Source organism: Dama dama, chromosome 5, assembly GCF_033118175.1.
Source record: "Dama dama isolate Ldn47 chromosome 5, ASM3311817v1, whole genome shotgun sequence".
Classification (NCBI taxonomy): domain Eukaryota; kingdom Metazoa; phylum Chordata; class Mammalia; order Artiodactyla; family Cervidae; genus Dama; species Dama dama.
The window spans coordinates 107,500,395-107,526,963 of record NC_083685.1 but is presented as its reverse complement, the minus strand read 5'-3'; the positions used below and the strand labels follow the sequence as shown (position 1 = coordinate 107,526,963).

Sequence of the window (26,569 nt, the reverse complement as noted above, 5' to 3'; positions counted from 1 at the left end):
AACTGGGGTCAAATTGATTTGTTCTCTTTTCTGGCCATGTTTCAAAAGGCATTGATATGAAAACTCTGAAATAATCTTTTTTTCTGGCAGGACAAATACCCAGAGAGCACCTCCAATATTAAATACTTAGAAGAGAACGATGACATCTCATAATGCAACAAACAGTCATTTAAAGATCCAAAATAAGCATATGTCCTGGTATTATAATTACAGTGTCTCTAAGCGTTATACTTATGAGCTAAGCTTAATGCATAGACTCAAAGTTCATTTCAGGTCGCCAGTTAAAAAGATCTCTGTGAGGCCATTCAGTATTTTTCCTTCTCATTTTCCCTCCCTCCTTGAAACAGGAAGAGAGGCATTCTGGAAGCACACACAAGTGTAGGTTTGGGAGAGAGTGAGAAAATTAAGCTAACCTTCTTTCAATATCCAAGTGCTTAAACTCAAGCACTTTGGAAGGAGGGATAGGAGTTTTTAAACTCCCTCTAGTCCTGGCCCATGGTTACTGGACTCCAACTGCCTGGATCCCACCTGGGGGTTAGGAATCCCTGAAAAACTAGCCTGCCTGGAGGGAGAAGGAGCTGGGGGATTCAGCTATTTCGCCCCTTTAGAGGAAGCCTGATGGGGCTGGTGTGGGTGGGAATCAGGTCTTCCCCTTGGAAGGCTTCCTTGGCCCCACCAAACGTCCTACAAGGACGTGTGGGTAATTGGATTTTTAAAATGTGTGCGGCTGGGTAGGTTTTAATTAAATTTTATATGGCGACTCAAAGGTTATCTTTAGGAAAGAAAATTGAGTAGAGGATTGGCTATGCCCAGAGCGCTTTCTTTTGTGCATCTCCCTAGCCCACCAGAGCCAGTTTGGAGGAGGAGGACTTCTTCCCTCAGTTCTCCTTTCCCAGATATCTGCCTCTCGGCTCAGTGCCTCTACCCCACTCCCCGAGCCCACGAGTCTTCCTTACCTCGAGCATCCCCTGCTCGCTCTCTTCTCTCTTCACACACACACAGCCTCCTCCCCTCTCCCACCCCGCCCCCGCCGCGGCCGGCTCACGCACGCTGTAAACTTTTGACCCTCCAACTTCGCGACCCCTCCGGCAATAACACTGGCCTCACCGCCCAGGGTCTCACTCTGCCGCTCTGGGTGCAGAAACCCAAGCGCAAACCATCTTCCCTGCCCTTCCCCCCTCGCCCCCTCCCCCCGGATTCCCCCCCCCCAACTACCCCCACTAAGGGCCTTAGACTTGGGGAAGAGGAGTCAATCTTTTTCCATTATTAAATAACTCCTCCTCAGGAAAAGATGCCAGCTGCACTTCCGACTTGCACCACTTCCCGCATTTTCATCATCTCTCATGTTAAGATGCCAGGAAGAGCTGCTGACGACCCACCCCCTCCATTCCTGTGTCCCCCAGAGTGGGGGCTCCGTGGCCGTTGCCAGGCGAAAGGACATACGGCAGCCATAGAGTGGGCTGAAGAAGAAGGGTGTTTCTGGGGCAAGGAGCGGAGAGAGCTTGGAGGAAGGGTTCCTTGGGACCGGAGGGGGCCCAGGGCCCCGAAGGCTGGAGAGAGAGCTCAGTGTCCAGGCTCTGCAAGGCCCAGCGGGCCCCCCAGCCACCTGGCCGGACCGCTCGCTGGCACCCGGAAGGCTCCAGCCTGGCTGTGAACTTGGTCTAAGGCGGACTCTGCTGGCAGCTCGGGGACGTTACAGCCTCTGCCTGAGCTAGTGCAGCGGCCACGCGGCGACCTGCCCTCTTTCGCTTTCCTTTGCTCCCAAATATCACCTCCCAAGCCCCCAACTCCCACAGAGAAGGATTTTGTTCCTCCTTCCCAAGGCACCCTTGGGGATCTGTAAACAGAAAAGAGTTGAGACACATACAGGGAAAAAGAGACTAGGACAACCAGAAGCTCCGACATATAGGGTTTATGCTCCATCGTGTCCCCAAGCCCCCAAAAGGAGATGTTTCCACATGCAAGGACGTTCCCCCTTCTGCTCCCCTCAACACTCCTTTTTCAGGCTGAATCCACACTCCGCTCCACCAGGCCTTCCTGGGTCATCTCTTGACTGGACAAGCGGTGTTGGGGCCTTCGAAGTACCTTCCTCTCTAGACACATTCGTCCCTACCCTACTCGGCTCCAGCTCCGGGGGTCAGAGATGGTCAGTCGCTGCATTGAGAGGCCGCAGCGGGGCCGCAGCTAGGGAGGCTCAGACCAGAGTGTGGCCGTGCAGCGGGGGCGTGGGCGGTGGCGGGGGAAGCTAGAGGATGCCAAGAGATTTAGGGAGAGAAAAGATAGGACAGAAGATGCCTGAAACATCGTAGGAGAAAGAAGCAGGAGAGAAAGAGATTAAAACTTGGGAATGTGCTGATCTATTCGGGGTCCGACAGGTCCAGAATGGCCCGAAGTCCAATCCTCTCCAGTCTCCTGAATCCTCCACTTCCTCTTGAAGCCTGAAATCTAGGTCTCAGTAAATTCGCCAGAAGGAGGAAAAAAATCGGCCTAAACCTGTAGGAGCGCTGAAGGTGACGGCGGTGCGGCCGGCGGCGCTAATGTATGCGGCAGCAGCTCGGAGCCCCAAGTAGGCCGGCGCTCGGCCCGTCTGCTGACCTCTGCGTGATCCCGAACTCTATGAATTATTGATGAGATATGAGCGTTGATTTCCCCTTTCAGGATGCAAACTCCATTATATTGTTAAAATGGCGATTTAATCGTTGAGAATAGCTTTGGTGTGGGTTTTTTCCCCCAACTCATTTGCGCCTCCTTCCTTTTCATTTAACTCTCTTAATTAAATCCTTTAACAGATTTTAATCACTTTTTGGAGAGAGGGATAGGAGGAAGGAGAAGGCCATCACTACCACCACCAACAAACACTAAACACAAGCCGGAAAGCCATAAAAAGCTTCTACCTTGGGGAAGTTGAAAGGAAGGTGGGGAGGGGATGTTAACCCCTCTAAGAATGTCGTGCTGGAAACAACCACCAGAGGATCCATCCATCGGAGTGCTGGGGCAAACTAACTCTGAAGTGTTTCGGCCTAGGAAGTGTTTAATTCCACCCTGAAGAAGTGTGTAGTCTGACTGTGAAGAGTAAGTCAGGCTTACCCTTCTTGCTGAGAAGTCAAGGGACATGGAGCTTGGGGAAGACACGTGTTTCTTGTGGGGAAGCGATTCTCCAATCTGAGCCCCAGGGCAAGAATTACTGATAAATGTCCATTTTCCTTAAAGGCCCCCAATTTCTCCCCTCCCCCATCCCAAACAGCTTGGTTTCCAGGCGGTGTCTAGGTTAATTAATATGGATGTGTAACAGCGCTGCAGCAATCGATAAATCCCGCTGTGGGCAGATCCCAGCCTCGAAATCTGATTACTCCGAGAAACTCCAAAAAATGGACAGTCCAGTGAGCTCTGCCCTAAAAGAGGGGAAGTGTTCTTGCTAGCCCTGTTCTCCTTGCTTGGCTGGGCTGATCCCAAGCTGTGAAACCCATGCAGACAATTGCCTTCTCTGCTCTGTCCTGAAAGGGACTGAGTTTGGGGGACTGTGCTGAGCGGTCCGCTTCTCCCTCATTTGGAATCCTTGGCGTCCACCTCAGCATTCAAACCCAAGGATAAAGGAGCCAACCTAAGAGAGGAGCTTATACTTGGATCCTGCCCCTACACCCTGCTCCCCCCCAGACCCCAGTGAATACTTGTCACAGCCAGGGAAGAGTTAAGTGTCCCTGCAGCAGTTACAGAGAGGAAGCCGCCAATGAAATATGGGCGCTTGGAACTCCAGGCCCGGCTGGCTTTCCTGTTTACACTTCTTTATACTTCCTCCCACACCACAGCCTCAGAGAAACAAAATAAAAATAATAATAAAAAATAAGCAAGTGAGACAAAAAATTAAACTGTCTATTAAGTGGTGGTCAAGCTGGCCTCAGAGGGAAACTATAGACTCACCCTCTGACTGCCAGTCTCCTCTACCCTGCCCCAGGTGGAAGGTGCCCACAGATGGGCATGAGGATTTGGCTAGTAAGTTCCAGCCTGCAGCTCAAAAGGTTGGGGCCTGAATCCAGCCAGGGAGAGGAGAGAAAGGAACAGCTTTCTTGGAGAATGTCTTGGGGAAGGCTGGAGAGCAGGACACAGCCTGGCTTGGGGCAGAGAGAGCTCTTTTGCATGAGAAATCCCTTGGAAGCTCTCATCCTCTCCCCCAACAGATCCTTGCTGGGGTTCAGGGAAGACAGTTACCCAGAGAACCTGAAGTGGGGAAGAGGAAAGCCCAGCTAGGCTGGGATCTTCCCCAGATAGGATCTGCTCAGAGCAACAGGAGATCCTCCAAGAGTTTTGGCTTTTGTGGCACCCCACCAGAGCTGCCCTTTGCCATTCAGGAAAATCTCTCTAGATATGCCCAGCAGATGTCCTTGGGCTGCTGGCCCCACACATTCTTTATCAGGATTTGCAGAACTGATGTGGAAGGGGGCCAAAAAATCTTTAGCGGCAGGCCTGGTGGTCTGGGGTTTTTGAGAGAGGGTGGCTGGTGGCATCAGAGTGAGATCAGGGGCACCATAGGAATGAGGTTGCCCAGGAGGCCCCTCATCAGAGTCTGTGCCCACTAAACTCTTCCTTTGCATCTTATTTAACTCATTTGCCTTGTCCAGGGTGGAAACCTGTGGAAGTCGTGCCTCCAAATTTTACTAGAATTTTAAATTGTGCTTGATGTCCTCTGGGAGTTGAGCAGAATCTCCTTTCCATGGGGCACAGATGCCCCAACATTCTGGGAGAGATGTGTCTTCACACCAAGGGGAGGACACCTTTGCACTCAAAGCCTCTGTCCTCTGTCCTCTTTGCACTCAAAGCCCATGAAGGGTATCTGGTAAATTAGGCCTAGACAGGGATCTGAGGGCTCAGGGAATAGAGAGCAGCTGCAGGAGAAAGCGGAGATGGGGAGAGAGTGCAGATGTTCTTTAATGTGAAAAGGGGAGGATCTTGTGACCCTCTCCTGGTCCCAAAGATCAGAAACCTCTTAAGTTGTCACAGGTCCAATTCCAGGGACAACACGAGTTGGTGAGCTAAATCTAGAGATGGCAAAAAGAGGCATGAGGGGATGGTTGATCCCCATGTATCTTAAAAATGGAGCGGTCAATTTGGTGAGGAAGAGGCCTCTACCTTTCAGAAAGAGGGTGACTTATCCTTAGAAAATAACGGCCCCCTGGGGGTCAAATAATGCAATCCTTCTGGTTTGCGGTGCCACAAAACAAAGGGCCTCTAGGCTCTGGTAGGGAGAGAAGAAGAAAGGAGAGGAAAGAGAGCACCTTTCCAATTTTCTCTCTCAGCTCCGGAGACCCTTTTACTCTCCCGACGGTTGGGAATCTGTGTTCTTCAGCAACTTTTATTTTTGGAGGGATCGCTAGGGATCTGCTTAAACACATAGATCCTCTAGACAAAAAAAGAAGCTCTCCCCTTCTCCCCGCTCCTGGCCAGGAATTAGGTTTTGTATTTGAGGGAAATGCCCCCCTCTGTCTGCTCCCCACTTGGACCTCAGGACCCTACATAGAGTCAAGTCAGCAGGTTGGCTTGGGACCAAAAGTCTGAAGTTGGGTGCAAAGGCAGGCGCGGAGCTCCCCATCCCAGATAGCCCAGATGAAGGCATGGAGAACCCAGGTACCCCCTTTCATGGGTTCAAAGATCTAAAAGCCAGAGAGTGCGCCAGTGCAAGGCAGCCCACAGCAGCTGCTTAGCCTTCCCCAGGCTTTTTCTCAGCTCAGATGTATCCAGATAAAAGTGCCTAGCGGCGCACCTCCACACACCCCTGACATATGAATGTCATAAAGGTTCTTTCCTGGGGGTGGGGAGGCGTCTATCTGAAGATGCCCAGTAGTGGAGTGCCCCCCCCCCAACATGGGGCCCTCCTATCAGCAGTACACACCCCTCCTTTGTTGCCCCCTAAATTTCCAAGAGGACTGAAGGGACCCACACAAGCCTGCAAAAGAGTCAGGCACTCCTGCAAATAAAACCAAGCACCCCCCAACTGCGGAGGCCTTATCACACTGCCCCACTTCAGACACCCAGCTGGTCAGAACTTGGTGCAAAACCAGGCTAAAGTTCCCCCACTTATTACCCTATAGCCCTGCTGGAGGCACAGTTTCCTTCCCCTACTTTCAAGCCCCACAATTTCAAGGGGAAAAGCGAAAGCTGGAAGCAACTTACTGCGGGAGAGCTGGGCCTGGGCTGCCGCCACACCACCGCCTTCTGGGCCCGGAGAGCGCTCACCTACCTCTGCCCCCTTCCCCACCACAGCGAGCAGTTAAAGTGTCACTTAACATTCTGGAGAATGTGAAATATACCGCGCGGTGTCAACTCCCCAAAACCATAAAACTAACTTTATGGACCTCACGTGACTTTCTCGAGCCAGTGAGGGGTATCTGTCTGACTTCTCCGCGATTTTTACGATCTAACTTCAAGATAAAACCCCTATCCATTTGACATCTAAATGTCATAGCGACTTTTGGGATAGTTTGCTATGGACAAAGGGGGACAAAGTCAAGGGGGAAGGGGGAAAGAGGGCCCAATAGAGCCTCCAAGACCCTCGGCTGCCTCCTCACCAGCTCCCCCTCCCCCCCAGCCCTGTAAGAAGTTGGGCCAAGCTGGAAGGGACGGACCGGGTAAGTGTCCAGACTTGACTCTTGTACTCAGGGTGGAGGCTGACTTGGATGGAAGAGGATTGGACCCGGGCCCTGGGCCAGTTCGGCTGAAGGGGAAACCAAGGGTCTTCTAGGAGGGACCCCAGCTCCTAATCAAGAGGGCAGGTCAGTTGGGCCCCTGGAGAGAGGAAGCCCTTGATAAATGTAGAAGAGACTGAGGATGAGGGAAACCTTTGAAATTGAGCTGATTTTTTTTGGAGGGGGGGTTGCCTACTGGGTGACAGGGTAATTGGGATTTAGACTAGGGGACAAGGGGGCTGGGCAGGCCTCTATCTCTTCCAAAAGACCAGGAGCCTCCTGCTCAGGGCTTAGGCCCAAATTACTTTTCCTGAAGAGGTTTCCAGAGACTTTTCTGGCCAGCTGGTGGAAGGCCAGGGTGGAGTCCAGCTCAGCCTTTCCCTTGTCCCTTGCTCCAGCTTCAGGTGGGATTTCTGGGCCTCTCAGTTCCCCAGGCATGAAAGCCTGTCCCCTGGCCCAAATACCGCTGACTAAGCAGAGACTTAAGAGGCTGAGAGGGGCTGCTGGGGAGCATCTTACTCTCCCTTCCCCACACCCCAGATCTATCAAGAATGGTCTAGGGTGTGCCTGGTGATGGGAGAGGCAGGCCCCCAGAGAAAAGACAAGTGGAAGGGCAGTGGAGGAGGGGAGACATTTATTTGACTTCAAGGAAAGCTACAAACAAATACCAAAAGCGAATCACTGAGACAGGCCCGGCAGAGACAGATTTCACACGTAGCACAGCATCCACTCGCTCACTACAAATGGTCTTGGAATCGAAATGGGTACGGAAGAGGGGATAGGTCTGACCCAGACTATCCCCGCATTTACAAGCTTTGGGCCCTCTATGCCAGACCCATGGATTCACAGAGAAATACACAAGACGTCTTACACTGAGGATTATTTTTGTTTTCCGAGGCTCCCAGGCCAGGCCTTGTGGGGCCTACCCAGGCAGCAGGAACTTAAATCTCACTATGTACCTTCCCTCTTTTCAACATCACCCCTTTGGTCCCCCTTAGCCCCCTCCCACCTCAGGACCAAGCCTTAGGAGACTTGGGTCTGGGAGTGGAGAGAGAGGAGGACGAGGAAGGAGGAAAGAGACACAGTCATGGACTCCCGGTCTCCGAGGCCAGCTCAGCTGGGCCCGGCGCTGCGGCACTATCCCACCTCAACTGCTGCCCCTTTTAGAGAAGTTTCCAGCTGAAACTCAAAATACAGCGATCATCCTTTTATAAATAAGTTATAACACAGATGGGGAGGGGAAAGTTCACATTAAACATGCGAGTTTCTTTTTTTCCTGGGGGAAGGAGTGCAACCACAGACACGAACATTCAGAAACACTGGCGGATTGGGGGTGAGCGCAGGGGAGTGGGGAGCATGGAGGGAAAATAATAATTATCATTATTATTACAATAATAACAAGATTAACCAGTCCAGGAGAGAGGGAGCCACAGGAAGACCTAAGACCAAACGAAAAAATCGTAACACAAGGCCCGGGCTGAGGCAGGCTCGTGGGAACCGGTTCCCAGCGGGCGGCGGCAGCGCGAGGAGGCTTGGAGGGGCCAGGGCTGGGGGCGGCATGAACTCTTAGGCCGCCCGGGCTCCTCCCGGCGGGCTCAGGGCTGGAAGGCGCTGCCGGCTGTAGCCAGGCTCATACTTTTCAGTTTGTTGTCTTTCTTCCACTTCATGCGCCGGTTCTGGAACCAGATCTTGATCTGGCGCTCGGACAGGCAGAGCGCGTGGGCGATCTCGATGCGCCGCCGCCGCGTCAGGTAGCGGTTGAAGTGGAACTCCTTCTCCAGCTCCAGGGTCTGGTAGCGGGTGTACGCGGTTCGGGCCCTTTTCCCGTCCGGCCCGGTCATGTCTGGAGCAGACAGAGCAGAGAGGCGAGGCCGCGTTATTCTGGTTAAGGGAGGGGGCACTGGGTGGGAGGGGGGCGTGGAGCAGGACCCAGGCGTCCCCGGCACCCAGCTCACCGCAGCTCCGATCCTCCCCACTCCAGATGCCCGCATCCGAGCTTGCTTTCTGATGCCCCCTTCTCCTACCGCCCCCACTTCTGCCCGCAGCGAATGCGCCCGGCTTTGTCTCTTGCTCCCTCCCTGCGCCTCACCCTTCGCTGGGCTCAGGCGGCCACTCACCCCGGGAGGGAGGAGAACGGTTGCACTTTTGCCCTGGAAAGCTCCCTTTACCGCTCGCCCCTCCTCTGCAAAAAGCAGTCTCAAAATTTCGGGGGCAAGCAGGACCCTTCCCCATGTCACATAAACCCCATCCTTCATCCTAAAGCTAGAACAGCTGGGCAAATAAAACCTAAGGCGAATCTGGGAACAAATTATTTAAAATACTCCTCTTCAACCCCCCAGCTAAGCCCTCTTTTGGCTCTGTCCCCCCGAGCTGTGAGGACCCTCTTAGAGTCTTCTCCCCCTCCGAAAAAAAAGAAATCTATATTTGAGGAAAAGCCAAGCTCTCCTCGCCGACTCCCCCCACCCCCAAACGCGGAGAAGGAAAAGCCGAGAAGACAAAAAGGGGAGCGAGAGCGAGAATTACCATGGCTGATGTGAAGCTTCCTCATCCAGGGGAATATCTGCGGAGTCTGCCCCTCGGGCGCGGCTGTGGAGGTGGCCATGGGCTCTGGCTGCGCCCGAGCTAGGCTTGGGCTGCTTAGCTGGCTCGCCGCTTCTTCAGGCTCCGAGGACGCGCTGGCCTCGTCTATTTCGGTGAAATTGGCGCTGGAGCTGGCCGGGGTCGCCTGGTCGGAGGGGGACGAAGCAGAGGGCTTGGCGCCGTGGCTGTCGCCGTTGGTGCAGGGCAAGGACTCGGGCGAGGACAGGGAGCAGCTCGACGCCGCTTGCCTGAAGCGGGGCTCCTGGGCGGGCGCAGGGAAGGCGCGCGAGCTCTCGCCCACCGCCCCAAAGTGGCTGGAGGAGGCCGAGGAGCGGTTGACGCTGAGGTCCATCCCATTGTAATTGTAGTAAGAGCCGGTGTGCATGGCAGCGGGATCCCTGTAAGAGCCGCTCAGAGAGCTGCCACTGCCATAATTTAGCAACTGATAGTCCGGGCCATTTGGATAACGCCCCGAGAAGGAGTTTACAAAGTACGAGCTCATTTGGGTGATTTTGGAGGGCTTGATTTGTGGATCGTGGTCGTTATAACCCTGTGCTTCACGATTTATGATGTATTAATGAATTATAGCGATGCACTGTACTTCGTTTTGCTATGTATGCGGCCAAATATGGGGGGGGGGTTGGAAGGGGGATGGGGGGGCGTTGGGGAATCACGTGCTTTTGTTGACCAGTCGTAAATTCTCGCTGATGACCTCAAGAGGTAATTCATGCTCTATGGTTACAAATAATGACGATCCGAGAATCGTTAGGGCCGATTCAATGCGAGCCTCCGAGAGAGGGGGAAAAAGGAGAAGGGGGAGAAACAGGGAGAAGGTTGGCGGCGGCCTCTGAGCAGAGCGCGCCACCTCCCGGCGAACGGCGGGAGCGCGGGCCGCCGACCGCCATGGCGGCGACGACTGCCTCCCTGCTGGCTCCGTGCAACCGCCGGGCTAGAAAGAAGCCCGGCCTAGGTTCACCCGAAGGGTTGAATCTTTTAGAGGAGAAACCCGATTAAGCCTTTACCCACTTTCTCGTAAGTGGAGTTTCTCTATCGTTCGGTACTTCTCCCTGTCGTCGTCGTCGTCGTCGTTATTATTATTTTAACTCAGGATAAGGTGACCAAAGCTTGATTTGCTCTTCCTTTACTCGGGCCTTGCAAGTCTCCGAGTTGGGGGCAGAAATGAGGGAGAGGTTGGAAAATGTGTGTGAAAAACAATTATTGCAAAGGGTTTCCCCTGTGAGCTCGGCCTGGTCTGCTTCCTGACCCGGCTGCAGTGGTCCATCCACAGCATCCAGGCCAAGCCCGTGGGGCAAAGGCGAGGGTTCGAAGGAGAAACTTTCGCTTCTCCGGGTCCCCTTAGAAGTTTGAAATCCTCTTCTTCATCCTTAGCCCAGGAGACGGAAGGACGGCAGAACAGGATAGGGACCCTAAAGGAAGAGCCCAGCTGGGGCTAAGTGGCTTAGATGGGAGAAAAATGGTAGAGGCCACCGCATCAGGGACCGGGCTTTGGCTGTAAACCTGGTCCTGAGATTCTGGGATCAAGGAAGAATCCTTTCGCTTTCTCACCAACTGCCTGCTATTGCCTTGGGAAGCCCTACTTGAGACCCCTTGCTGGCATCTGAGTAGTTTCAGAATTTGCCGGGCGGCTCACGCCTTCCCGGGAAAGGAGTTCAGAGGACCAGCAGCGCCTTGCTGAGCACGCTTGGCGGCCAGAGACCGCCACAGCTGGGCCCCCTCTGCCGGAAGGCTATTTTCTTTAAAAATAAGAAAGGCAAAGAGAGGGAGGAAGAAGAAAGAAAAACAGTCTCCTCATCTTGTCGCCTGGGTGAGGGTGGGGGTGGGGTGGGATGGGGTGGGGACAGAATGGGTCCGTTATAGTTGATGGGATGTAACCAAACTGCCCCATCACCTGGCTTCCTGCCCTCAGGTCTCCAAAGAGCAGGGGAAAGTCTTGCCCTTCGCCCAGGCGCCTGCCGGCGGCTTCACATCCCCCTACTTGCCGCTGAGCCACTACTTGAGGCAGGAAGGGACGCCTGGAGACTGCAGCTGTGGGCAGGGAGACAGACACCCGGTGGCCCCAATTTAGGCCAGGAGCCGAGGGCCAAGGCCGGCGGAAATCAGGCCATGTGGGCAGGCCAAAGATCACCGGCCTCAGGGATCCTGCGGACAGAACCCAGCGCTGAGGCACTGAGACCCGCCTGGCTCAGTCTCTGCAGGAGCTCCCGGCTAGGGGGCCTCGGTGGCGTTCCCTCCAGCCACGGACAAACGAAGAAAAGCTAGAGAATAATAGGGGAACGACTCTTCTCCGTCCCCCAGTTCTGCACCAGAAGAGGCCGTTGTGAGCCTCAGCACCGGCGAGGCGCGGCGTTGGAGCCTGGGCCGGACCGCTGCAGCCTTTATCTCAACTGGAACTTCCGAGTCGCGTCTGGCCCTCTGGGGCCGACCAGAGCTCCGGCCTTCGCTGCAGAGTTTCCGGCACCGGGACGCAGGGGTGGCGGAGGGGGTGGGGGAGTGGCAGGGGAGGAGCAGAGGTGACTGAGCAGCGAGGTTTTACGTCTTTATTATTATTATCATTATTAATAATATTAATATTATTACCGAAGTATTTCACGTCCAGAGCTAAGACACGACTACAAACACAACACATAGAAAATTAATAAAATAGAACTTTGTTTTCTTCTGAGGCTCCTCTTCTTACTTCTAGGTAGTATGTGCTCCTTCCAGTGGCTTTGGGGAGGGGCTGGGAGAGAGGTCTGGGGTCAGGGAGTCTTCGAGGCCCCCGCTGAGGGGACTGCGAATTTACCATTGAACCGTGCACGGGCGACATGGACGAAATGAGACGCGACACGGACAAGAGCATTTTGCTCTGCTTCCAGGAAACATCAAGTGAGTCCGGTCCTCAGTTCTCCCGCGGGAGCCTGTTCGGGCCGAGGCGGTTCTGCGGGCGTGGAGGCGGCGCTGGGGTGCCGGCTGGGCTCAGGCAGCGCGGCCTCCCAGCGCCCAGCGAGCGCCCTGCGGGCGGGGGCGTCCAGGAGAGCGCGGGGCCCCGCCTGTCGCGCTCTGGAGAGCAGGTCCCCAGGCTCCCCCGCCCGCAGAGCCTTCCCCGGAGCTCTCCGCTGCCCTCCGTTCCCCGCAGGCCTCTCCCTTCGCGTCACCCCCGCCCCCTGCCAGCGCCTTCATTCGGCCGGTTTTTCTTCTTCCTCCTCGGCACTGAGCTGAGACGCGCTGAGCAGTTTGCTCTCCTTTTTCCACTTCATGCGCCGGTTCTGGAACCAGATCTTGATCTGCCGTTCCGTCAGGCACAGGGCGTGCGCGATCTCAATGCGCCGCCGCCGCGTCAGGTAGCGATTGTAGTGAAACTCCTTTTCCAGCTCCAGCGTCTGGTAGCGCGTGTAGGTCTGGCGGCCGCGCCGGCCGCTGGGCCCAAAGGAGGAACCTGTTACGCAGAGAGGAGATGTTGAGGCCTGGGGTCACCAAGGCCAGAACCCCCCTCCCCCATTCGACCCTCAAACGGGGACTCTAGCCTGTCCCGGGATGTCCTCCACTCTCTCTGGTTCCCTGGCGGGCCCCCCTTTCCACACTTCTCCAGCGCCCCCTCCAGATTCCCTCCGGGCCTCCTAGGCTTTTGCCTTCCGTCTAGATTCTCGGTGGGGGGATGGGAGGAGCAGTTTTAAATCCCACCTGAGCCTAGGGGGAGGGGCTGGAGAAGCACTGGCCAGGTGTGTCTCTTCCTAGACGCATCTTTTCTTTCCATCTGGCTCCCCCACCACCCCGTGATAGATTCCGGCCCTTAATCTGTAATGACGTGGATCGATCCGTAGTCAGCATTAAGGGCTCCTCACTTTCGTGTCCCGTTAATGGACGTCAATTTGGGATTTAAGACCGACAAATAATCCAACCTGAGACCCCGGCGCCTGCTTCTCCCTCTCTCCGACTCCGCCCGCTCCCTCTCTTTCTTCCCCTTATTCTCCCCCCCTCCCCTGACTACCACCCCTTTCCGGGTGCCTCCTCTTTCCCCAGCCCCCGACCCCCAGGGAAAACCAGTCCGGGACAGACTCAACTCTCCCTCGCCAGCGTCACGCCGCCCCCCTTCCCATGACGTACTCCGTTTTTAATGAACAGTCTTGGGGTGGGGGACCGGGCCAGAGCTGGGGGCGCCAGGGAGAGCCCAGCCACTGGCTGCGCGGGCTCTGCCTGCCTCCCTGACCCGGATCTCGGCTGCGGCCTGGCCCTCGCAGAGAACCCACTCGCTCCCCCTGGCTCGGAGTGCATCTGGGACTTTGCAAACTTTGCAACTCCTGAGGGCGTGAGGGCAGCGCGGGAGATCGAGGCAGGCGCCCAATCTTCCCTAACCTCCAACCCGAGAGGCTCTCTCCGTGGAAGAATTGGGGGAGGGGGGCTCTCTAGTTCTGATTCTGGGGGGGAGCCCGCGGGGGTCGCGGCAGCCGCAGCAACTCTCACTCACTGTTGCATGAATTCATCCGCTGCATCCAGGGGTAGACCGGGGTGGAGCACTTCTGCTCCTCGGTCTCGCCGAACACGCTCTTGTCCTGCGCGCAGTCGGACTTCCGCGGCTCCGGGTGGAACGGGGGCGGCTCGTCGGCGCCCGAGAGCGCGCAGGCCGACTCCTTCTCGCGGTAGAAGGCCGGCGCCGGCCCGTAGTCGCAGGGCGCCGCCCGGCCGTAGCCGCCGCCGGCCGGCGGGTAATAGGAGGAAGCAGCAAAGCCCTTGTCCTGGCCGGGCCCGGGCCCGTAGGGCGCGGGGTAGTGCCTCAGAGGGTCCGCATAGCCCGACGAGTAGAGCGGGAGCTGGCCCAGGAAGGACTCCTGCCCGCTGGCCAGAGTGACGGGGAAGGTGGAGTTCACGAAATAGGAACTCATTGGGAGGGGAGGCGCGCGCGGCCGCTGCTGCTCCGCCGGGTTTATGATTTGTTGTGTTTTATAGTCCGAGCGCCGCGCCTATTAGTAGTATATCTGAGATTGGGTTTTAGCTGAGGGGGGATGGCGAGGTGCCAGTGAGGGCCAGAAGGAAATACAACCATCTGATCCAACACTGACCAATGGCAGAGGCAGGAATTGTCAAATAGCACCCAGGAGGAGCGCAGCCCGCGCGAGGGACCCGCGCACAAACCTATCAACCTTTTTTTCCTCCTTCTTCTCCTTCTGCTTTCTCTCTCTCTCTCTCCCCAACAGCACAACGCGTCCCGTTCCACCTACGTAGGATCTGCGAAAGAGGCGTCTGTGCCTTTGAGGGAGGAGGGAGCACTTGGATTGAGACCACCCCATCCTCCAGTGATTAAATAAATATATCCCTCCCCTCCCCACGCAGAATAGGAAAAAGTTAATTGTGTTTTCAGAAAAGTTAACCCCTGACTTGCTTGAGCCCCTTTCCCTCAAGGGAAGGTGGATAAATATCTCCGAATCTCGAATCTCAGTCTCCCTAGAAGAGAACTAAAGGAGAAGGCTGGTTTCTCGGGTTTTGTGTTGGTAGGAGAAGAGAAGAGTTCTCCGCTGATTAGCATCGCTTTCAGAAATCGACAAGCAAAAGAAGAAGAAACCATCTCCTTCCCAGGTTTTGAAAACCGTTTTTCCTGTTTCTCAGATCTACTCCCAAGCCTGGGCTTATTATTCCTATTTCTCTACAGCTCTTGTGGTCTGAGAGGCAGGCCAGAGGACCCAGAAGACTGGGAATTGGGAGGAGGGTCTGAGCCTAAAAGCTTCTCCCTTTTGCTGTGCAGCTAGGCTCAGAGCTTCTTGGAAGGCTACCGCTGCTGCTGCCCAAGATATCTTGCCTGGTTCTAGTATGTACTGCTTGCTCTTGGCACAGGAAGGGGCACTGGGAAGAAGGGGATAGGGAGAGGAGGGGTGAGAGGTTTGTCTGATCCCTATCCTGCCTGCAACCCTCCCTCCACCCAACTTCCTACCCCAAAAGACATTAGAATATCCTGGGCTACAAATTCTTAGGTATCAAGGTGTCTCAGCACAGGGAAGAAAATTGTTCCTCCTCCAGTTTCAGGTCCTCAAACCCTCCAGCTTTTGGAGACAATCAGAAACCACTGGGAAGAGAGGAGCCATCGCTCCTTTTCCAGGTCTCTCCAGAAGCTGGCAGTTCTTTTTTTAATTAATTCTTTCTCAAGACGGTTTTTGTTTCATTTTATAAAGGGGAGGGTTGGGTCCTCCTGGGGCCGCAGCAGGCAGCTTACCACCATCATTCCGTATCCCCTCTCCAGATGCTCACTACCCTTCTGTCTCTCAGCATCTCTACAATCCCTCCCACCTCTCATATTTGTATCACCAGCCTGCTGCCTACAAGCTTTGGTGTGAGAGTGTGTGTACATCTCTGACTCTTATTTTAGGAAAATGAGCATTGGAATCAGCCTGGAAGACTGAACCACAGTGTATTTTCAACATTCTAATGTGCATAAAGGATGACAAGCTTTGGACCTGGGGCCAGGAATGGGTCAGAATGTGGGACAAAACCTGATCATGAAGGGACCAGGCTGACCCTTCTCTGACTTGTTCTTTGGACTCCTTTTTGTGGGCCAAATCTGCCTACTGAAGATGACACAAGACACTAGGAAAAGTGGTAAAGGATTGAGGTTAGTGACCAGGGATGGAACTTGATTGTTGCAAAGTGGCCCACAAGGTTCCCTAAACTTAGGACAACTTCTTGGCTGTGCCTTCATGGTTAAGTGGCTATTCCTGGTTGTCCCATCAACCACTTCCTAGCCCCTCTTGGGGAGGGGGTTGTCAAGATTTAAAAAATAAACTCTAGCCTCCTGATGATGCAGAGTCATAAGTGCTCAAATCCAGCTGTGATTAGGCCCACTCCTGGAAAGGAATGGAGAACATTTGGGCTGGAGGAGCAAGGTGGGGAGAGTGCCTTGTATACCTCCCTCCTCCTTGCTATTGAGGCTGGGCCTTGGGCCTCAGCCCTCCCTTCCTCCTTTCTGGTCACAGTGTCCTCCAACTAGGACTGTTTGGTATGGGCTTTCCCATGAAGCCTGGATAACATAAGATTCAGTGAGAGATGAAGACTTCCCCTATGATAGAAGCACGAAAACAATCGCCTTATCCTTAGAGTCATAGCCCCAAATTAACCTCACCTCTGCAGGTTGCCTGTCGTGAGATGGAGCCGCAAAGGCAGGGCCTGGGCGCCTGGAGTCGGGCATGAAAGGAAATAGCGCCTCATCGCTCTTATCTAAGCCCAGAGGTATTTATGAGCGTTTATTCGTCTGATCCGTTTGTTTGGGAGAAAGAGCAGGCAGGCAGGGCTGGGCCAGAGGCTGCCTGACTTCTGGAGTCAGATCTCTATGAATCTGTCTGTGGTTGCATCCACCGTCGTCGGTCTGTCTCCAAGAGGGAACATATAAATACACAGTGGGCACAGCCATCTGCTGGTCTGGGGTGTCTCTCCTTGCTCAAGGAGGAGGTGTGTGTACGGAGAGGTGGATGTAAATGTGTCCTAAGTCTTGAGTACACAACAGAAGGATTGTATAGAAATCCCATTGGCAGGACTTTATAACTGTAATTTCCTGAGCTGTGAATCTGTGGTCCTGTGGACGTACACACAGTCCAGCTCCCCGGTAAATGTCGAAGTTGTGTTCAGCTCCAGAGTAGAATTCTGCACGGGTAATCTCAGGGAGGATATTTGCCAGTAGGTGTTTGGAGGGGAGGGGTATTGAGACATTGTCCAGGCTTCCCACTTCCTCTTAGCTGCAAAGTTCCCCCCACGCCCGGCTCTTAAGAGTTGGGGTGGGCAACTTCCCCCACCCCAATCTCAACTCTGATTGGGGTGGGGTGAATTCAAACATCTCAACCCAATTCTTCCTCTGGATTCTATGATTCTCTGGATTTGGGGAACAAATAGATTCCCAGAGGAGCAGTGTGGCCTCTCCCAATCTTTGAGAGCAGTTTACAGGGAACACTGCCTTAAAATTGGCTCCTCCAAAGCAAGGTACAAATACATTTCCATTATGCAAATGAATGGCATCTTCTCTGTTGGAGGGGGGAGCAGTGGCTCTCAGCTCCCTCTCCCCAGGCCCATGGGCACCCTAAGAGCCCTTAAAGGTTTCAACCCTCTCTACAGCCGCCTTCCCCTCTCCATCTGTCCTTCCGATTGTCCGCAAGAAAAACCTCCGAGGGGCTCAAGACTTTCAAGGAGCACTCCCTTGGGGGCTCCTGCACCGGGCCGGGCCTTCCAGCCGCCAGAAAGTCACTCTCTGCTGAAGAGCTGAAAGGGCTGCTCCTGCGACGCAGACTCGAAAGGCGCCAGAGGCTCAGGCCTCAGAGACCGCGCGTTTGCCCCTAGTACCGCTGGGCCCCTCGACTTCGGCAGCTCCTCCAGCTCCAGACCCCGTAACACCTAGGCCTGCCTGGCACCAGAGGCAATTTCCTGGAGCCCCCCTCCCAGGAACTGGGGCCACAGCACCTTGAAAGGAGCGGCCAGAGCTTCCTCCTGCGGCTTGAAAGCCCGAGCTAATCAGTAACCCGTGAGACGGGCCAATATTCAAACTCGGCGGCAGCGGCGCGTACCCTCGCCCTCGCCACCCCCTCCTGGGAAAGCAGTCGGCTTCAGCGGGTGTGAGGAGTCGGGCAGGAACGGAAATTACAATGCTTTGCTTCCTTAATGATTGATCCCCACTCCCCGCTTTTTCCCAAAGCATGTTTGTGTCGATTTCGCTCGAAATGATCGGGAATGGGGAAGGGGACACACACTCACTTGCAGACACCAACAATTTCCAGAAAGCTCGGTTCAGTTCTTTCACCATACACTCAACCGGCCAAGGAACTGGCAAGACCCACCAGTCAACCCGGAGAACACAGACTCGGTTTGTCTTTTGACAACCGAGTGGAACTGCCCGGGCCGGCGCCTCCCCTGCAGGACCCCTCCCTTGGCCGAAAAGAAAACCAAATAAACCTTGAACAGCCTTGGCCTCGGATGGATCTCCCTAGCGGCCCTGGTGATCCCCTCTTGAGTTTGGCGGGGACGTCGGGGAGAGGGCTCTCGACTCTGATCCCCCAACCCTTTGATTCAGGGCCCCGTGCCCGCCAGATGCAGTATTAGTCCTTTTAAAATATGCCCTAGGAAAAAGCCGCTTCCCCCAGTCAGCCGCCAGGTTTGGAGCTGGGACGGGCCTGACAAGATAGAGGGATCCTCGTTCTCCAATCCACATGTGGGCAAGCTGGAACCAAGATCCAGCGGAAGGTGATAATCTGGGCCGAAAGTCCCCAGAATCCCGCCCAACCTGAGCGGCTGAGGGCTCGGGGCGTGGGGCCGGGTTCAGGCAGCGTCGCTGGGCTTGCGGCGCCGAAGCCGCATGTCTCCAAACGGACGGTAGATGGCAGCAAACCGCATAATTTGGGTCAGAGCGAACTGTCTAAGGGATGATTTATACCCCGCCAAGACTACAGGAGAAAAAGACCTTTAGTCTGGGTACGTTTGGGGAATTTTTCCTTTGAGAATAGGCTCCGAGTGCCGCGGGTGCTGGCCGAGAACTTCTCTGGCTTCGCAGCCGAGGGGTCCCTTCAGGCACCCATACTGGGCCTGCTTCGAGGGCACCTACCTGTGCCACCAGGGGCCCCCTCCCGCGCCACAAGTGGCTCTGTCTCTCTCTTCTCAGCTCAGTATTGAGAAGGCCAGTATTCCCCTATGCGCATCCAGACCCTGCAATCCCTGGGCCACCAGAGACCTCAGATTGAAATCTCTGCATCTGGTCCTTAAAAAGAGGAAAGCAATCACCTATTTCTGCAAACCAAACTAAATCACAGTCTCTCCTGCTTCTCGAGCCCTAAGTCCCTTATCTCTCAGCTGGCAGCTTCCCCAGAACACCTCTCTATTTTTAAGTCTTCACCTAGCGACTGGCGCCTTCTTCAACCCCACCAGCTACTTTAGGAATCTCGGCCTCCCTCCCCACGGTTCTTCTCCAGGCTCCCCCCACCCCCCACCCCAGGCCTGGCTCAGGAATGGAATCAGGCGCCGGAGGGACAAGACTAGCTGTCTGAGCTCAGTGCCAGGCAGCTTTCTAGTCCAGACACCATCAAATCCCTAATGGGAATTTCTTTTAATTTTCTTCTCTTTATTTTTCTTTTGTGTTTCTATGCCTAAGACAACAACGTGTTAAACAGCTTCTTCACAATCACCACATTTGGATCCAGGAAAGTTTGAAACGTTTCCACATCAGACACACATGGCAATTTTCTCCTCCACAGAAATCCACACACCCCACACCAATAAAACGCAAGGTACAGAACCAGTATTACACAGAAACCAACACGCTGTAACCTACCGCCGTTAAAAACCACAAAATTGTCTCCCTGCAGAGCCAGCCTCCCTCCTACGGGAGTGGCCAAAGATCTGAGCATTTTCAGGCAGGCTTCTTGGGAGGAGGGGGTCTCCCTCAATTTGGGTGCCTCCACCCACAGCCCTTTAATTTCAGACATGTTTCCAAAGGGAGATAATGAGGATTTCTCTGTGAATTGTTCTTTCTGTATCTCTCTAGCCGCCTGCTCGCCCTCGCTGGCCTCAACGGAGATTCCAGGCCCTCCAGAGACCAGGACGTCTCTCAGCGCCACCGCCCCTCGTGCCAACACTGCCGGAAAGCCACGGATATCCGTACCCACACCGGGCAAGAGAACTGTGCTGGGGCAATTGGGGGAGGCCGGAACCAGGGAGAGATGGTGGGAGGGGGAGGGGGAGGGGGCGCAAACCCTCAGAGGCCGTAGCAACCGGCTTTATGCAGGCACCCCAAGCCCAGACACCCCCTATCCTTTCTTTCACAGCCCTCTAGCTTAAAGCTCTTCTCCCAGCTTAAAAAGGCCACTTAGAGCTCGCCTCCGTGGCCCCTTTAGGTTCCTCCGACCGTCTTCCCTGCCTTGCTTCTCCTCCAGGAAGCAACCACCCCTCTCTCAGCCATCGAATTTCCTAGGCAGCCTCTCCCTGCAGCGCCCAGAGGTGGGGTTCAGCCCTGTCTTGGAAGAGAGGGGGAGAGAGACAAACCCAAGCCCCACCCCCTACAAAACCGATGCAAAAGAATAAGAAGAAAACTGTAGAATCTCCCTTACCTTTGCAGACCTTGGGGTTTCTTTCCTCCGATCGAAAGGGGTGGGAGAAAGGGGGGGGAAAGAGCGTTCGGTTTCTTCTTCATCTTCCAGATAATATTGTCCCAACCTGAGAGCCGTTGTTTCCCCTTCTCTGACTTGGGAGAGAGGGTGTTTCGCTTTTCTGATATTTGCATAGAAAATGGAGTAAGTTCTGGCTTTGAAAAATGGTATCAGGCTGCAGTCCTGGGCAGATTGTCCATTTACTCTCCATGATGACTAAAATCCCAGATCAGCAAGCAAATTAACTTAGAAATTAAAATTATTTTTGGTTCTCTCTTTTGTGTAATTCCCACCCCTCCTTCTCTCTCTCTCTCTCTCCCCCGCTCTCTCTTCTTTTCTCTCCCCCTCGGTTTTCCTCTCTCTCTTGCTTTATCGAGCTGATACTGAAGTATAAAAATATCAAGAGGCTGGAGCCCTGAAGGACGACAGTGCTCCGACCTAGGTGTGGTGTCCAAAAGAATGCTGCATTATAACCACCAGGGAAATGATAAAAAGTTCATGTTCACGATCGCCCGGCCACATGACCGGCGCTGGCCAATCGCTGGATTCAACCACTCATAAACTTCTATCACAAAGTTGTAAATTTTCATAAAACAACAAGGAATTTATTGCATTTCTTCATGGCTGCTCCACCAGCAACCCTTTTCTCAGTCGCCATCTTCTTTTCTTCTCCTTCTCGATTTTTGGGGAAACCCCAATCTGAGAAGGTGTGAGATTTGGGGAGTGGGGAATCAGATAGAGGAGGCACAAGCATCCATCTGGGAAGGGGGTTCTTTTTGGAACCTCGCTATTCTCACTGGAGCTCTGTCCTTCTTTTCTAGTAAAAAATTCACCCCAAAACCTCCACACAGGGTCTTTTCTAAGGCAATTTGGGGGTGAGCTGGGAGCAACAGCCAATGTCCAGAGCTGCCACTAGCCTCAGGGCAAAATGAAAGCGTCAAGGTCCCCTTTCCCCCTCTGAGTGCGCCCCTCACTCCTAGCCCTATAGATGGCAGGACCCCACCTGTGAGGGCTTGTAGCACTGCGGGTGTGGGGGCCATAGATCCCCTAGGGCCTAGCTTTTGCCCCAAGTAAGGTGGCCCTAATGGAGACCAAGGCAGACACTCTAGCCACCGAATGATTGCCTCTGCACCCCAGGAATTGGAGGAGTGGAGGAGAGCAAAGCCGGACCTGGACACTTGGCTCTCTCCCCCAAATGTGCACTTGCCCAGGTTCCAAGGACAACTCCCCTTGCCCTCTGCGGGGGGAGGGGGTGGTCTGCGGTCCTTAATGTGGGTACCGCAGGTTTAGGAGCCTTTTACTTACAAATTTAGAGTAAACAGATTCTCCTAAACCGTGCTTCCTTCCAATCCTCTTCCCTTTTCCGTACCCAATGCCTGTTTTTTAAATTTAAATAAGCCAGGATTTATAATCGAATAAATACTAAAAAATCAGCTCCGAAGGTCTAGACGGCGTCCTCCGGGTATTTCTCTCTCAATCGAGGGGATATTTTGGAGCCAAACAACCCAAATTCACCCCGGGTTTCCCAGGTCCCCTGATATACGCCGGTATTTTGAATTGAGCTACCAGCGCCCAAATTCAGGAAAGGAAATAACCTGCCTCGCAAAATGTTTTTCTTTTTCTCTTTCTCTGTACCCCGGAGAAGATTTCCAGGTTGCCGGCATCGCGGACAGCGGGTAGAAAAGCGCGGCGATAGCCGGCGGAGCCCGGGCGGCCCGGCGGCCCGGCGGCCGGGCTCAGAGAGGCCGGGATGCGGCCACAGCAGCGGGTAACTCGCAATGCTCAGCCTCTCGCTCCCGGAGCTCATTTTTTTCTCCCCCAATTTTAAGTTTTACTTGGGTCCGTGGGTCAATTTAGAATGAGGTCAATTAAATGAAAGTAAAATAAATTGAAATAAAATAACCGAATAGCTCTTGCGGAAAATATTTGCGGGCTGAGCGGAAAGCCGGGCGCATCTCGAGGTTGGAGGCCTGTCTGGGCGGCCGGGAGGTTTCTGCTCGCCCGCCCGGCCTGTGCCCAGCGCCGCCTGCCCACCCACCCGCCGGCCAGAGAAGGAGTGGATTTGGGTGGTCACCTTCCCTTTCCTTCTGCTCTTCCTTAGCTTGGGGCCTAGCACTTTGGATTTCAGCTCTGTATGTTTGTGTCCCGTGGCGGTGCCGAGCCACAGCCTGGTGTGAAGGCTTGGATGAGGAAGGGTCTGTGGAACTCTGGGGTTTGGTTTGGCTTGGTTTTGTGAATGTGTGTGACTGAGCGTGTGGACCCAAGGACGTGTTTACTAGGGGGCAAATGTGAGTCTGTGTGTTTATAAGCCAATGTGTGAGTGTTACCCTGGTATGTATAAATGTGTCTGTGAGTGAGTGTGAATGTAGGTTTACTTGTATGAGTGAATGTGAATACATGTGTTCTGGAAAGGGTTTGGGATGTGTGAATGCTTGTATATTTGTTTGTGAACATAATGAATATGGGTGTTTGTGACTCTGTATGACAAGGTCTATATTTATGTGCAATGTCAGCCTGTAACTAGATGTGATTGTGTGTGTTTGTGTGTCAATGTATGTTAAAAAAAAAAAAAGTAAAGGGACTACATATGTGTGGTATCTGGCCAGAGCAAGGGACACAAGGAAAAAAAGAGCAGATACCAGCACATTAAGAAATGAGCCGCAGCAGAAGCTGGGCACCGGTATGCATGACTATCTCTCACCCACTCCCAGCCTTAGAGAGACAGAAAAGAGGACATACATTTATTTTTAATTTCTTTTATTTCTCCATCTTTCAGATATACACAGAACGGAAAGAGGATCACAGGGCTGGCAGGAGCAACGAGCAGCGGGCAGACCAGGTGCACACAGGGGACACTGGAGCTAGTTGGTGGGTCCTTGGGGCTCCCTAAGGCCCCTTCAGTGCCACTACTGGGAAGGCAGGGGGCTCAGGAAGGCAGGGAACCACACAGAGTCCAGACTCACAGACCACAAAGACAGCATCAAAGAGGGGGCTTACAAAACAACAAGATTTTACCAAAGACCTTACAATTAGCGACATAAAAGAAGGGGAGGCAAATTCCAGAAAGCTACAGAACAGGTAGATGATGTCCTTTCCATATTGTACAAAACAAACCCGACGGACTTTCCTATAGGTAGTATTTTTTTCAGTGTTAAGAAACCAAAATTTCACCTTCTCTCCTTAAAAAAATTTTAACTGCTTTCCATTTAAATAGTTTTGTTTTTTGTTTTCCTCTCTATTTGACTTGAGTTTCCTGGTTCAGTTCCCAGGGCTGAGCTTCTCTCTTTCTCTCCCTTTCTCTTGTCTCTTCCTCTGCCCCTCACTCTTCCTCATCCTCCTCCACCTCGGCCTTGTCCTGGCTGGCGGCCCCGGGGCCTGAGGTCTTGTTCTCTTTTTTCCACTTCATGCGGCGGTTCTGGAACCAGATCTTTATCTGTCTTTCCGTGAGGCAGAGCGCGTGCGCGATCTCGATGCGCCGCCGCCTCGTCAGGTAGCGATTGTAGTGAAACTCCTTCTCCAGCTCCAGGGTCTGATAGCGGGTGTAGGTCTGGCGTCCTCGCTTGCGGTCGGTCCCTGCGCAGAGTATTTACGGGAGAAAAATCAGTGCGTGCAGAACAAGCCATGACAACGAAAACCATGCTAGTGACCCTGGAGTGCGACTCTAGGCCTGGCCTGAGGGCTTTTCGCAAAAAGAAAAGGAGACAAACCGCCTTATAGGTCCAGTCTACGCCCTCTCGCATCCTGTTATGTAATGAGGAGGAGGTGAGAATTTGCAGATTTCCTTGGCACAATGGAGTTGGTCTGAGGGCAGTTGCCCTCTGATGACTATTTTTCAATGAGTGGCTGAGGTTCAGGCTGTCCTGCCTGCCCACCTGCCCAGACTCTCAGCCCTCCAAAGCAATCTTTGGGCCTCTGGGAAGGCACAGGGGGAGAGGAGACACAGCAGCCTGCTTTGGGGTGGAACACTCAGTACCTGGCTGGTGGGGGCAGACGGGCAGGGGAGAGCTTCCCAGGTTAGGCCCCAAACCCTGAGGAGGCTGGAGGGAGGTTGTGCTGGGGGAGGTGCTGGTGCCAGCCCTCCTAGGAAGGAGACAGTGGGAGGAGGGGTTGGGGGCCTAATTTCAAGTCAGATAAAAGCAAAGCTGAAATGTTTATGAGCAGAAAAATTTGGGCTTTAATAAATCAGCTGGAAAGGCAGTTGAATTATGGAGCAGGTAATGGGGACTGTGACCACTAATACTGATGGAATAAGAGCTGGGCTTCTCTTGGCCCTCAACCCTGGCTGGACTGGGAGCCTCTGACCACACATCTTGGGTCTCCTGGATCTTGAGAGAAGCCTTGGAGTTCAGGGCAACAAAAGAAGGCTGTCTGGGACAGGCTTGTCAGGAGACCCCCACAGAGCCTCTGGTCTCTTGGGGTTTCTGCAGTAGCTGCCTCAGTGGCCTGCACTCTCTAACTCTTGATTTGACTTCTTGGAGTCCTTGTTTCTCCCCCAAGAGGACATCCATCCTTCTGGAAGGACACTTGCAAACTTGTTGGCCAGTTCTCCAGGGGTGCTAGGAAGGGCACCTGAGGAAGTCAGCGGGCCTCCCCATGAGGCCTCTGCTCCTTTCTCTAGTTCTCCTGCCTCCCCCTTCCCAAGTTCACTGGGGGGTCAGAAGCCTCTCTCTCTTGGCCTCAGTCCCCCTCTCTCCACCTGCCTCTGTGTCCCTGACTGAATCCTCATCTCCTCTCACACACCCTCCTCCCGCCAGGCCTCTAGAGCCCACCTCTAATTGTCCAGAAGGGAATAATGGGGGAGCGGGTTGGCTGGAAGGAAAGGGGGAGGGGAGAACTGCTCAGAGCTACAGCCCCCTCCCCCAGACCTTATCCAAGCTGGGGCTGAGGGGACACACCCAGAGATGAGATCCCCGGCGGGGGAAGGGAGAAGGGAGGGGGGAGACCCTAATGGCTATTCTCTGCAAACCCCAGCCTTCCTCCGCAAGACAAACGGCCTCGTCTCCAGCCCGTGCCGGCGCGGCTGATAAATATTTAAAGCTAAAAGGCCGGGAGGAAGGGTTGGGGGTGGGCTGGGGGCTCAGAGCGCCGCGGCGTCGGCGAAGAGGGATCCGCCAGGAAAGCAGAGCGAGCCTGAGAGCACCAAGCAAAAATGGGAGGGGGGCGGCGCGCCGTGTCGCGGCTCAGGGGGAGGGGGCCGCGTCCCCAGGGCCGATCTCCTACCAGGAGCACTCTGGACGCGAAGAGGGGCGGTTGGCCGGGAAGGGGGCGCCTTCCGGGATATGTGCCCGGGCCACTGCGGCTCGGGACGGCTCGGTGCGCGGCGTTACCTGAGCTTCGCATCCAGGGGTAGATCCGGAAGTTACTCTCGGCCGCCAAGTCCGAGTCCCTCTGCTCCTTGGCGCCCGCCGCCTTGGCAGAGTCGCCGGGACACACCCCGGAGAGGTTCTGCTCAAAGGGCGCGCAGTGCATGTTGAAGGAACTCGGCTCGAGCCCGTAGCCGGCCGCGTAGACGCCGGCTGCGCTCTGGCCCGCCATGCCCCCCCCGCCGGGGTACAAGCCCTGCATCGAGGCGGCGAAGGAAGCGCCCGAACCGGCTCCATAGCCCGGGCGCTGGGGGTTGGAAGCAAACGCACAAGAAGTTTGTTCGGGGAAGGCTCCGGTAGCGAAAACCGAACTTGCGGCAGGATATTTAGAAAATAAAGCATTCGCATAATACAATGAACTCATAATTTGGCCGGATGATTTGTAGGCAGGGACGTTTTAGTGTCGGTTTTACGAGATTCCTTGATATATTACAGAATTAGAGTCCAGATTTACACCAAAAAGGACCCCCTTTTTCCTCTCTGGACCACGTGACCCCACCCACGTGACGTCCCCTCAGCCAATGGCCGAGCAGCCTCCCCACGGCTCCCGGTAATGTGGAAAAAATTGTGTGGCGTTGGATTTATAAAATATGATCAATAATGAATGGGAAAGCCAGGCCCTGTGGATTGGGGCTGGGGGGCTCCAGGGCCGCTGTCGACCCCCGTGGGCTGGAGGCATATTGCAGGCGAGATTTGGGGGAGGAAGGGATTGAGTGGAAGGGAAAATAAATAACCTAAGAGAGATCCGAGTTGTCACCACCCCCCCATCCTCCCCAGCCTGTTACCCAGCCAGAAACAAGCGCAGGGATTGCACACAACTGGTGGGTGGGGGCGGGCAGGCCAGGTC

At 54.4% G+C, this 26,569-nt stretch overlaps 4 protein-coding genes across 7 annotated transcripts in view; all 4 read right to left on the bottom strand.

Moving 5' to 3' along the window:
• Nucleotides 1-20,442, bottom strand: part of HOXB3 (homeobox B3) — a 54,416-nt gene extending 33,974 nt beyond the window's left edge. For both annotated transcript variants that reach the window (XM_061143821.1, XM_061143822.1), the window contains exon 1: nucleotides 20,321-20,442. The gene's annotated coding sequence lies outside the window, so the exon portion shown is untranslated. The remainder of the gene's footprint in view (nucleotides 1-20,320) is intronic.
• HOXB5 (homeobox B5) lies at nucleotides 7,305-11,007 on the bottom strand. The gene is made up of 2 exons (XM_061143818.1): nucleotides 9,201-11,007; nucleotides 7,305-8,520 (listed from the first exon to the last, which is right to left on the bottom strand). Exons 1-2 carry the CDS (start codon nucleotides 9,757-9,759, stop codon nucleotides 8,273-8,275), a joined length of 807 nt encoding a protein of 268 aa, XP_060999801.1. The 5' UTR covers nucleotides 9,760-11,007; the 3' UTR covers nucleotides 7,305-8,272.
• Nucleotides 11,137-20,459, bottom strand: HOXB6 (homeobox B6). Of its 2 annotated transcripts, none has more exons than XM_061143825.1 (3): nucleotides 20,321-20,459; nucleotides 13,723-14,501; nucleotides 11,137-12,693 (listed from the first exon to the last, which is right to left on the bottom strand). In XM_061143825.1, exons 2-3 carry the CDS (start codon nucleotides 14,135-14,137, stop codon nucleotides 12,434-12,436), a joined length of 675 nt encoding a protein of 224 aa, XP_060999808.1. In that variant the 5' UTR covers nucleotides 14,138-14,501; nucleotides 20,321-20,459; the 3' UTR covers nucleotides 11,137-12,433. The 2 variants fall into 2 exon arrangements, with proteins under 2 accessions (XP_060999808.1, XP_060999809.1); XM_061143826.1 differs by having other exon boundaries at nucleotides 13,723-14,480; nucleotides 20,321-20,456.
• Nucleotides 20,460-23,131: 2,672 nt separating this feature from the next.
• HOXB7 (homeobox B7) lies at nucleotides 23,132-26,165 on the bottom strand. Of its 2 annotated transcripts, none has more exons than XM_061143816.1 (2): nucleotides 25,687-26,165; nucleotides 23,132-23,932 (listed from the first exon to the last, which is right to left on the bottom strand). In XM_061143816.1, the coding sequence occupies exons 1-2, from the start codon at nucleotides 26,084-26,086 to the stop codon at nucleotides 23,679-23,681; spliced, it is 654 nt and encodes a 217-aa protein (XP_060999799.1). In that variant the 5' UTR covers nucleotides 26,087-26,165; the 3' UTR covers nucleotides 23,132-23,678. The 2 variants fall into 2 exon arrangements, with proteins under 2 accessions (XP_060999799.1, XP_060999800.1); XM_061143817.1 differs by having other exon boundaries at nucleotides 23,797-23,932; nucleotides 25,580-26,165.
• Nucleotides 26,166-26,569: the final 404 nt, after the last annotated feature.

Bases quoted from the DNA above. Each gene is read 5' to 3' on its own strand.
- HOXB7 (XM_061143816.1), bottom strand. From the start codon at position 26,086: ATGAGTTCATTGTATTATGCGAATGCTTTATTTTCTAAATATCCTGCC. The intron at 23,933-25,686 runs GTAACGCCGCGC...TACTCTGCGCAG, and splicing joins CCCCTGGATGCGAAGCTCAG to GGACCGACCGCAAGCGAGGA.
- HOXB6 (XM_061143825.1), bottom strand. From the start codon at position 14,137: ATGAGTTCCTATTTCGTGAACTCCACCTTCCCCGTCACTCTGGCCAGC. The intron at 12,694-13,722 runs GTGAGTGAGAGT...TCTGCGTAACAG, and splicing joins GCGGATGAATTCATGCAACA to GTTCCTCCTTTGGGCCCAGC.
- HOXB5 (XM_061143818.1), bottom strand. From the start codon at position 9,759: ATGAGCTCGTACTTTGTAAACTCCTTCTCGGGGCGTTATCCAAATGGC. The intron at 8,521-9,200 runs GTAATTCTCGCT...TGTCTGCTCCAG, and splicing joins GAAGCTTCACATCAGCCATG to ACATGACCGGGCCGGACGGG.